Source organism: Taudactylus pleione, unplaced genomic scaffold (assembly GCF_031769625.1).
Source record: "Taudactylus pleione unplaced genomic scaffold, aTauple2 ptg000495l, whole genome shotgun sequence".
Lineage (NCBI taxonomy): Eukaryota > Metazoa > Chordata > Amphibia > Anura > Myobatrachidae > Taudactylus > Taudactylus pleione.
The window spans coordinates 137,335-149,693 of record NW_028284897.1 but is presented as its reverse complement, the minus strand read 5'-3'; the positions used below and the strand labels follow the sequence as shown (position 1 = coordinate 149,693).

General features: G+C 47.3%; 1 protein-coding gene across 8 annotated transcripts in view; it reads right to left on the bottom strand.

The window, feature by feature from the left end:
• LOC148502483 (uncharacterized) overlaps positions 1-12,359 on the bottom strand; it is a 170,174-nt gene that overhangs the window by 97,742 nt on the left and 60,073 nt on the right. For 3 of the 8 annotated variants that reach the window (XM_088449753.1, XM_088449754.1, XM_088449755.1), the window contains one exon: positions 4,320-4,814. In XM_088449753.1, coding sequence (XP_088305879.1) covers positions 4,320-4,814 — 495 coding nt within the window. Of the gene's footprint in view, positions 1-4,319; positions 5,044-8,368; positions 8,682-9,369; positions 9,379-12,359 lie in introns of all 8 variants that reach the window. The other 5 variants (XM_088449760.1, XM_088449759.1, XM_088449758.1 and 2 more) reach the window with 5 other exon arrangements.

The following is a 12,359-nucleotide window of genomic DNA, read 5'->3' as shown; positions in this document are numbered from 1 at the left end:
CAGAGGAAACTAAATGCCAGGGGGTCTGACACTGCCCGCTACTGTTTATTGGAATCCCGTGTGATCGGGACTCAGGCGCTGTTGCTGCATACATATATCACTGTGCTAATGGACCACCTATGATTCAGCGGTCTGAGGTAACTAAATGCCAGCGGGTCTGACACTGCCCGCTACTGTTTATTGGAATCCCGTGTGATCGGGACTCAGGCGCTGTTGCAGCATACATATATCACTGTGCTAATGGACCACCTTTGATTCAGCCGTCTGAGGTGACTAAATGCCAGCGGGTCTGACACTGCCCGCTACTGTTTATTGGAATCCCGTGTTATCGGGACTCGGGAGCTGTTGCAGCATACAAATATCACTGTGCTAATGGACCACCTATGATTCAGCGGTCTGAGGTAACTAAATGCCAACGGGTCTGACACTGCCCGCTACTGTTTATTGGAATCCCGTGTGATCGGGACTCAGGCGCTGTTGCTGCATACATATAACACTGTGCTAATGGACCACCTATGATTCAGCGGTCTGAGGTGAATAAATGCCAGCGGGTCTGACACTGCCCGCTACTGTTTATTGGAATCCCGTGTTATCGGGACTCGGGCACTGTTGCAGCATACAAATATCACTGTGCTAATGGACCACCTATGATTCAGCGGTCTGAGGAAACTAAATGCCAGCGGGTCTGCCACTGCCCGCTGTTTATTTGGAATCAACTGTTATCGGGACTCGGGCACTGTTGCGGCATACATATATCACTGTGCTAATGGACCACCTATGATTCAGCGGTCTGAGGTGACTAAATGCCAGCGGGTCTGACACTGCCCGCTACTGTTTATTGGAATCCCATGTTTTCGGGACTCGGGCACTGTTGCAGCATACAAATATCACTGTGCTAATGGACCACCTATGATTCAGCGGTCTGAGGAAACTAAATGCCAGCGGGTCTGACACTGCCCGCTACTGTTTATTGGAATCCCGTGTTATCGGGACTCGGGCACTGTTGCAGCATACAAATATCACTGTGCTAATGGACCACCTATGATTCAGCGGTCTGAGGTAATTAATTGCCAGCGGGTCTGACACTGCCCGCTACTGTTTATTGGAATCCCGTGTTATCGGGACTCGGGCACTGTTGCGGCATACATATATCACTGTGCTAATGGACCACCTATGATTCAGCGGTCTGAGGTAACTAAATGCCAGCGGGTCTGACACTTCCCGCTACTGTTTATTGGAATCCCGTGTGATCGGGACTCGGGCACTGTTGCTGCATACATATAACACTGTGCTAATGGACCACCTATGATTCAGCGGTCTGAGGTAACTAAGTGCCAGCGGTTCTGACACTGCCGGCTACTGTTTATTTGGAATCCCCCCTGATCGGGACTCAGGCGCTGTTGCTACATACATATATCACTGTGCTAATGGACCACCTTTGATTCAGCGGTCTGAGGTGACTAAATGCCAGCGGGTCTGACACTGCCCGCTACTGTTTATTTGGAATTCCCTGTTATCGGGACTCGGGCACTGTTGCGGCATACATATATCACTGTGCTAATGGACCACCTATGATTCAGCGATCTGAGGTAACTAAATGCCAGCGGATCTGACACTGCCCGCTACTGTTTATTTGGGATCCCGTGTGATCGGGACTCAGGCGCTGTTGCTGCATACATATATCACTGTGCTAATGGACCACCTATGTTTCAGCGGTCTGAGGTGACTAAATGCCAGCGGGTCTGACACTGCCCGCTACTGTTTATTTGGAATTCCCTGTTATCGGGACTCGGGCACTGTTGCGGCATACATATATCACTGTGCTAATGGACCACCTATGATTCAGCGATCTGAGGTAACTAAATGCCAGCGGATCTGACACTGCCCGCTACTGTTTATTTGGGATCCCGTGTGATCGGGACTCAGGCGCTGTTGCTGCATACAAATATCACTGTGCTAATGGACCACCTATGATTCAGCGGTCTGAGGTAACTAAATGCCAGCGGGTCTGACACTGCCCGCTACTGTTTATTTGGGATCCCGTGTTATCGGGGCTCAGGCACTGTTGCAGCATACATATATCACTGTGCTAATGGACCACCTATGATTCAGCGGTCTGAGGTGACTAAATGCCAGCGGGTCTGCCACTGCCCGCTACTGTTTATTGGAATCCCGTGTTATCGGGACTCGGGCACTGTTGCAGCATACAAATATCACTGTGCTAATGGACCACCTATGATTCAGCGGTCTGAGGAAACTAAATGCCAGCGGGTCTGCCACTGCCCGCTGTTTATTTGGAATCAACTGTTATCGGGACTCGGGCACTGTTGCGGCATACATATATCACTGTGCTAATGGACCACCTATGATTCAGCGGTCTGAGGTGACTAAATGCCAGCGGGTCTGACACTGCCCGCTACTGTTTATTGGAATCCCATGTTATCGGGACTCGGGCACTGTTGCAGCATACATATATCACTGTGCTAATGGACCACCTATGATTCAGCGGTCTGAGGAAACTAAATGCCAGCGTGTCTGACACTGCCCGCTACTGTTTATTGGAATCCCGTGTTATCGGGACTCAGGCACTGTTGCAGCATACAAATATCACTGTGCTAATGGACCACCTATGATTCAGCGGTCTGAGGTAATTAATTGCCAGCGGGTCTGACACTGCCCGCTACTGTTTATTGGAATCCCCTCTGATCGGGACTCAGGCGCTGTTGCAGCATACATATATCACTGTGCTAATGGACCACCTATGATTCAGCCGTCTGAGGTGACTTAATGCCAGCGGGTCTGACACTGCCCGCTACTGTTTATTGGAATCCCGTGTTATCGGGACTCAGGCGCTGTTGCTGCATACATATATCACTGTGCTAATGGACCACCTATGATTCAGCGGTCTGAGGTAACTAAATGCCAGCGGGTCTGACACTGCCCGCTACTGTTTATTGGAATCCCGTGTGATCGGGACTCAGGCGCTGTTGCTGCATACATATATCACTGTGCTAATGGACCACCTATGATTCAGCGGTCTGAGGTGACTAAATGCCAGCGGGTCTGACACTGCCCGCTACTGTTTATTGGAATCCCGTGTTATCGGGACTTGGGCACTGTTGCTACATACATATAACACTGTGCTAATGGACCACCTATGATTCAGCGGTCTGAGGAAACTAAATGCCAGCGGGTCTGACACTGCCCGCTACTGTTTATTGGAATCCCGTGTTATCGGGACTCGGGCACTGTTGCAGCATACAAATATCACTGTGCTAATGGACCACCTATGATTCAGCGGTCTGAGGTAACTAACTGCCAGCGGGTCTGACACTGCCCGCTACTGTTTATTTTGAGTCCTGTTTGATAAATATATAACCAAGCTTTTAAGTGAATATTAATCTTACATCCCTATTGGAACCTTATTCTGTAATTATATAGAATATAGATAGCTTAGATTTAGGCATAATGAGAACCACATGTAAGATCTCTCTGTATATTCTGATACTGGAATCATACTGATATATAATATATACACACAATGGTTAGCATTACTGCCTCACAGCACTAATATTGTGGGTTCAATTCCCACTACGGCCCTAACTGTGTGGAGTTTGTATGTTCTCCCTGTGCTTGCGTGGGGTTCCTCCGGGTGCTCTGGTTTCCTCCCACACTCCAAAAATATACTTTTAGGCTAATTGGCCCCCAACAAAAATGAACCCTAGTGTGTATGTGTGTGAGCATGTGATAGGGAATATAGAGTGTAAGCTCCACTGGGACAGGAACTGATGTGAAGGGACAAATATTCTCTATAAAGCGCTGCAGAATATGTGTGCGCTATATAAATAACATAATAAATAAAAATAATATACACACACACATATAAACAAAGAGGTAGAAATTTACATACGAAAGGTCACAAAGAGGATTATAACAAATATCTAGGTGGTTGGTAGGACCAGATGAAGGGGTTCTTGACTATCTAGTCTCAAAGATCAGAGAGTATCAGATAATAGTGATGAGTTTGACTGAGTAGTTTAAACCATCTGGGTGGAGTGAATTCAGTTAGAACATCCACATCACCTCCTGATGGCACAGATGGCAAAATCTGTCACCACCCCTGGGAATCTTCATATTAAATACTATACATTTTAATGTTGCTTTATCAAGCCCTATATTATTTATTGTTGTTTAGATTTCCCTAGCGCTGTACATTCCTCCTCTTTTTATATTAATGACACATCCCAATTATCTGCGGATGGATAACTTAAAATGTTAGAATACTGTGAGTGTAGTGTTGCTACATCCCTGTTTTGTATCATAGAAATGCTTTTCGCCTGTGTGAGAGCTGATGTTTAACAAGGCTCGATCTATATGTAAAACATTTCCCACACTCAGAACATGGAAATGGTTTCTCACCTGTGTGATTTCTCTGATGTCTAACTAGATCGGATTTCTGTGTAAAACATTTCCCACACTCAGAACAGGGAAATGGTTTCTCACCTGTGTGACTTCTCTGATGTCTAACAAGATATGATTGCCGTGTAAAATATTTCCCACACTCAGAACATGGAAATGGCCTCTCACCTGTGTGACGTTTCTGATGTGTAACAAGATGTGATTTCTGTGTAAAACATTTCTCACACTCAGAGCATGGAAATGGTTTCTCCCCTGTGTGACATCTCTGATGTATAATTAGATGTGATTTTTGAGTAAAACATTTCCCACACTCAGAACATGGAAATAGTTTCTCACCTCTGTGACTTCTCTCATGTCTAACAAGAAACAATTTACATGTAAAACACTTCCCACACCCAGAACAGGAAAATATTGTAGCAGGTATATGAACTGCACTATGTGTAATAAAAGCGATAGTATCAATAGAATAGTCCTTGTGATTGGAGGGATCAGATGATATATCTGGATGTATATTTAGCATAATCGATCTGTCTCCTGGAGATTCCTGTGTGATATCTTCTAATTTAATATCTGTAGACAAGATGAGATCTTCCTCCAAGTCATTCCTGCTTGTGCGTCCATCTGCTGGAAATACAATAAATGTTGTATTATTATTAATTAGAGCTCTTTATACAGTGCATACACATTACACAGCACCTTACAGAGAATATTTAGTCATTCACATCAGTCCCTGCCCCAGTGGAGCTTACACTCTATATTCCCTACCACATGGATACACATATACACGCACTAGGTTTATTGTGTGTCAGGAGCCAATCAACCTACTACTATGATTTTTGGAGGGTTGGAGGAAACACATACAAACTCCACATTGATAGCACCTTATATTAGAATTAAACTCATGACTTCAGTGTAGTGAGAAAGTAATGTTAACCATTACACCACTGTGTTACTATTATGAATGAAGATATTTGTTTAATTTGCAGGTACAAACTATGGGTCTCGTTCCGAGAGATGTTTGCACATCTGCGCATGCGTACGGTTTCTAATACGCATGCGCGAACCAGTCAGTGCGGCCGAAAATCGTTTGTTCGCTAAATAGCGAATGCCTGCTAATTTGAGTGACAGGAGGAGGCGTATGTGGGTGGTAACAGGGGAAGGTGCTTGATAACGGGGAGTGGAGATCAGAACGCAGGCGTGCTTAAAGGTCAAAACGGGCGTTTTATGGGTGTGCATAATTAATACAGCAGCGTCATTGACCACGTCACTTGGTTGTTTTAAAGTCAGAACTGCTCGCAATATAGCGGTAGGAAAAAACAGCCACAAGAATAGCGAGCAGTTCATACGCTGTTCGATGTACTCGATTAATCTATTAAATAGCGGACATGACGTATGATGCGAGCGGCCAGGGGGCGTATTTTTCAAAAAAACGACAGCATGTTTTGTTCGCTCGTTCAGACTTAGAGGCGTCAACAGACCGCAAAGAGCGAACGGTTCATTTAAATAGCCACCCCCTTTATCAGAATGACCGTTCGCAAATAGCGACCGGCTCTGAAACAGACCCAATGACCACATTATTACATTTACAAGTGTACAAATAAATGAACATATTAAATATTGGCTTATAAAGCCACACCCACATTAACAGCAATTTCATACATGCAGATGGCACATCACCAATGGATATCTTCCCCCAAATGCTGGGTAACGTTCCCTAGCCATCATCACAGAGCATAAGCCTCATTAGCCAGTGACATTGGTGAACCACAATACCCATCTAGACCTCCCTCACACATACACACAGGAAACTTGTGGGCTAATTTCCAACAACTGCGTCCACACTACACAAAGTTCTCCAGGTGGATATATATGTAGCAAAAGCAGCCTCTATATGGTCCTCTGGTCATCCTCAGGGAGAGCAGCCCCACCAGAGTCATGTTACCAACAGGGTAATGAGTCACTGTATATAACCGCTGAGAGGGAAGGAGAGCGATAGGACAGAGCAACACAGAATGATGGCGGCATAGAGCGGGGGAGGCAGCAGGACAGGGTAGGGGAATGGTGCAGGGCACAGAGCGGAGGAGGCAGCAGGACAGGGTAGGGGAATGGCACAGGGCACAGAGCGGGGGAGGCAGCAGGACAGGGTAGGGGAATGGTGCAGGGCACAAAGCATGGGAGGCAGCAGGACAGGGTAGGGGAATGGTGCAGGGCACAGAGCGGGGGAGGCAGAAGGACAGGGTAGGGGAATGGTGCAGGGCACAGAGCGGGGGAGGCAGCAGGACAGGGTAGAGGAATGGTGCAGGGCACAGAGCGGGGGAGGCAGCAGGACAGGGTATGGGAATGGTGCAGGGTACAGAGCGGGGGAGGCAGCAGGACAGGGTAGGGGAATGGTGCAAGGCACAGAGCAGGGGAGGCAGCAGGACAGGGTAGGGGAATGGCACAGGGCACAGAACGGGGGAGGCAGCAGGACAGGGTAGGGGAATGCTGCAGGGCACAGAGCGGGGGAGGCAGCAGGACAGGGTAGGGGAATGCTGCAGGGCACAGAGCATGGGAGGCAGCAGGACAGGGTAGGGGAATGGTGCATGGCACAGAGCGGGGAAGGCAGCAGGACAGGGTAGGGGAATAATGCAGGGCACAGAGCGGGGGAGGCAGTAGGACAGGGTAGGGGAATGGTGCAGGGCACAGAGCGGGGGAGGCAGCAGGACAGGGCAGGGGAATGGTGCAGAGCACAGAGTGGGGGAGGCAGCACGACAGGGTAGGGGAATAGTACAGAGCAGGGGAGGCAGCAGGACAGGGTAGGGGAATGGTGCAGGACACAGAGCGGGGGAGGCAGCAGGACAGAGTACGGGAATGGCACAGAGCGGGGGAGGCATCAGGACAGAGTAGGGGAATGGCACAGAGCGGGGGAGGCAGTAGGACAGGGTAGGGGAATGACGCAGGGCACAGAGCATGGGAGGCAGCAGGACAGGGTAGGGGAATGGTGCAGGGCACAGAGCGGGGGAGGCAGAAGGACAGGGTAGAGGAATGGTGCAGGGCACAGAGCGGGGGAGGCAGCAGGACAGGGTATGGGAATGGTGCAGGGCACAGACTGGCAACAGTAGAGTGATGAAGACAGCAGAAGGGCAGAGCAGGATACAGAGACTGGTCAGCAGATAAAGTGCAACAGTACAGAGCATCCAAGCATCAAGACTGGAGGGAGCCATTGAGCAATGACGGGTGTGTGGTTATAGCTCTGTGTGTGTATGTGAGAAGGTGGAGTTTGTGTGACGTGTGTTGTGATGTGTAGTATACTGTAAACCAGTCAGTCAGTCACATAATATTACTCAAGGAAGATAATGGCTATTATCACATGTAGTAGTGCTGGAAGAGGATCATGGGTAATGTCACATAGGGTCTCATTACCTTAACCAGTGATTTAATCATTATAGTGACATCCCTTGTACTGATGTATGAGATACACCAGAGAGTGTAGGGAGGAGACTGGTCAGATCTCTGGGCTGGTAACACACAGTGACATGATGTGAGGGGGAGAGCAGGAGTATAATAGGGGCTGATGGCTCCTGATGTATGAGATACACCAGAGAGTGTGGGGAGGAGACTGGTCAGATCTCTGGGCTGGTAACACACAGTGACATGATGTGAGGGGGAGAGCAGGAGTATAATAGGGGCTGATGGCTCCTGATGTATGAGATACACCAGAGAGTGTGGGGAGGAGACTGGTCAGATCTCTGGGCTGGTAACATACAATGACATGATGTGAGGGGAGAGCAGGAGTGTAATAGGGGCTCATTTAACATACTAGTACATTTTGTATTGGGGAAGGAAATCCACTCAAAACTAGTAGAACATACAAATACCACACATAATACACTGGTTAAAATCTAACTGAACACTCATTGTGCACAGAGAGAATATATGTCTCTTTCTGTAATAAGTGTTTATTACTCACCTGTACCGATATCTGTAGGGATTTCCTCCTCCTTACACTGCTGATCACCCCTCACATACGTCTCTTCTTCTCCCTCTATATCTTCTGCCTTCATATCAGTCACATGCGTCTCTTCTTCTCCCTCTATATCTGCTGCCTTTATATCAGTCACATACGTCTCTTCTTCTCCCTCTATATCTTCTGCCTTTATATCAGTCACATACGTCTCTTCTTCTCTCTCTATATCTTCTGCCTTTATATCAGTCACATACGTCTCTTCTTCTCCCTCTATATCTTCTGCCTTTATATCAGTCACGTACGTCTCTTCTTCTCCCTCTGCCTTTATATCAGTCACATACGGCTCTTCTCCCTCTATATCTGCCGCCTTCATATCAGTCACATACGTCTCTTCTTCTCCCTCTATATCTTCCGCCTTCATATCAGTCACATACGTCTCTTCTTCTCCCTCTGCCTTTATATCAGTCACATACGTCTCTTCTTCGCCCTCTGTATCTTCTACCATAATATCATTCAGATCTTCACTCTAAATAACCCACAAAATAAAATTGTATTAGATGCACACAGGTGATATAATGAAATATTGGATTTTTGTACTTGCATTATTAATCCTTCTCTCTCAGTCCTCTTAAGGACACTGGATACTATGAGGTACAGAGTGTGGTGACAGGAGAAAGGTCACTTTATATTACCCAGAAACCCTCATACTCTTGCTGGTGTCTCTGCTCCGCACTCTCTGCCCCAGAGTATCCACTGTCTCCAAACTAGATTTCAGAGAAAACAGCAAATTATGTACCTGAAAATTAATTTTATTTAATGTTCTCCATGGTAGCTCTTACAGTGGGTTAAATTCCTTTTAACTTAGCGAGTTACAAGTTTATAAAAACACATCCAATAGGATGGTATATAATACGTCTCCTCCTCTTTCCAGCATTGCGGAAGTTCATCAGTGGATGTGCAAGATGTCTGAAAGACCTAGTGCCCTTGTATCCTCATCCTTTGACACTGTAAAGCTGGGGCAGACCTAGCAGTTGCAGCTAGGTGATTACTAGTGCTATCCAGACTATGTTTGCACACGATGCTAGGTGATACAGTATACTTGTGTGTGACTACCCTCTTCTGCTCTTCCTGCTGATACAGTGTACAGATTCCAGCTGGTGTGTAACTACCTGTAACTACCTTCTGCTGTTCCTGCTGATACAGGGCCTGGTTCAACTTGAATCGCAAAATTGCAAACGAATGCACCCGATCAATTGTGTTCTGCTCATGCATCGCAGTGCGCGTGCATGAACACTTCACTGCGATCGGGAAAGTGATCGCAGTGAGTGCGCAGACCCACCGCATAAGGATTGAAAGGAAGTGCCATTTGAAGGTGGTGATCGGCGAAACGCAGGCATGCCATTGCGTTAGAACGCCGCTGCAGGGGCATGCATAAATTAGCCAATGCGATGGCTTTGCGCAGCCTGAGCTTTAGATGCATGCAGGAAGTTAAGCAATTTCAGAGTATGGTACAGTGTACAGATCCCAGCTGGTGTGCGACTACCCGCTTCTGCTCCTCCTGCTGATACAGTGTACAGATCCCAGCTGGTGTGCGACTACCCGCTTCTGCTCCTCCTGCTGATACAGCGTACAGATCCCAGCTGGTGTGTGACTACCCGCTTCTGCTCATCCTGCTGATACAGTGTACAGATCCCAGCTGGTGTGCGACTACCCGCTTCAGCTCCTCCTGCTGATACAGTGTACAGATCCCAGCTGGTGTGTGACTACTCGCTTCTGCTCTTCCTGCTGATACATTGTACAGATCCCAGCTGGTGTGTGACTACCCGCTTCTGCTCTTCCTGCTGATACAGTGTACAGATCCCAGCTGGTGTGTGACTACCCGCTTCTGCTCTTCCTGCTGATACAGTGTACAGATCCCAGCTGGTGTGTGACTACCCGCTTCAGCTCCTCCTGCTGATACAGTGTACAGATCCCAGCTGGTGTGTGACTACCCGCTTCTGCTCTTCCTGCTGATACAGTGTACAGATCCCAGCTGGTGTGTGACTACCCGCTTCTGCTCTTCCTGCGGATAGTGTACAGATCCCAGCTGGTGTGTGACTACCCGCTTCTGCTCTTCCTGCGGATACAGTGCACAGATCCCAGCTGGTGTGTGACTACCCGCTTCTGCTCCTCCTGCTGATACAGTGTACAGATCCCAGCTGGTGTGTGACTACCCGCTTCTGCTCTTCCTGCTGATACAGTGTACAGATCCCAGCTGGTGTGTGACTACCCGCTTCTGCTCTTCCTATGGATACAGTGTACAGATCCCAGCTGGTGTGTGACTACCTGCTTGTGCTCTTCCGGCTGATACAGTGTACAGATCCCATCATCACGTCCTTGTATAGACCCCTGTGTTCCTCTTTATACTCCCCCTCCTGCATGGAGACATCCTGACACCTTATAGGAACTTGACACACACAATGATACAGTCATCACCCAGACACATCCCCTGGTGTTACTATATAATGTCCCATTCCCAGCAGTCACCTCTCCGGTCATCACCCAGACACATCCCCTGGTGTTACTGTATAATGTCCCATTCCCATCAGTCACCTCTCCGGTCATCACCCAGACACATCCCCTGGTGTTACTGTATAATGTCCCATTCCCAGCAGTCACCTCTCCAGTCAGCAGCTGAATGATCTTGTTGGCGAGTTCCTGGATCTTCTGGTCATTGTCTCTCTCATGTATCAGTGAGCGAGGTGGAGGCACCATGATGGAGGCATAGCTGGGGGGTGTCTCACACTCACCAGATGTCTTATTGACCAATGTGTATTCCTGTGTTTTGAGGGAGACATCAATAGAAAGATACAGTCAGGTGCATAAATATTGGGACATTGACAGAATTTTCATATTTTGGCCTCTATTCACCACCACAATGGCTTTGAAATGAAACAAACAAGATGTGCTTTACCTGCAGACTTTCAGATTTAATTTCAGGGTAATTACATCCAAATCAGGTGAACGGTGTAGGAATTACAACGGTTTCTATATGTGCCTCACACTTTTTAAGGGGCCAAAAGTAATGGGACTATCAACTCAAAAGCTATTTCATGGACAGGTGTGGGCTATTCCCTCGTTATTTCATTATCAATTAAGCAGGTAAAAGGTCTGGAGTTGATTCTAGGTGTGACTGTATATTAAACTTATCATAGGTCCTTTAAGAACGGAGGGACTAATACTATTATTTGAAAGCATCTACATACTGCTTGGTTACAGCTGTGCTGACGAGAAGACTGAGGCACTGACACTATACCTGAGAAAGGCTATTGATATAAGTGAAATCACTGTGATACTCCCAGATCCACTCACCTCCCCAGTCATGTCCCTGTATTATTACTATAGATATAAGTGATGTCACTGTGACACTCCCAGATCCTCTCACCTCCCCAGTCATGTCCCTGTATTATTACTATAGATATAAGTGATGTCACTGACACTCCCAGACCCTCTCACCTCCCCAGTCATGTCCCTGTATTATTACTATAGATATAAGTGATGTCACTGTGACACTCCCAGATCCTCTCACCTCCCCAGTCATGTCCCTGTATTATTACTATAGATATAAGTGATGTCACTGTGACACTCCCAGATCCTCTCACCTCCCCAGTCATGTCCCTGTATTATTACTATAGATATAAGTGATGTCACTGTGACACTCCCAGATCCTCTCACCTCCCCAGTCATGTCCCTGTATTATTACTATAGATATAAGTGATGTCACTGACACTCCCAGACCCTCTCACCTCCCCAGTCATGTCCCTGTATTATTACTATAGATATAAGTGATGTCACTGTGACACTCCCAGATCCTCTCACCTCCCCAGTCATGTCCCTGTATTATTACTATAGATATAAGTGATGTCACTGTGACACTCCCAGATCCTCTCACCTCCCCAGTCATGTCCCTGTATTATTACTATAGATATAAGTGATGTCACTGTGACACTCCCAG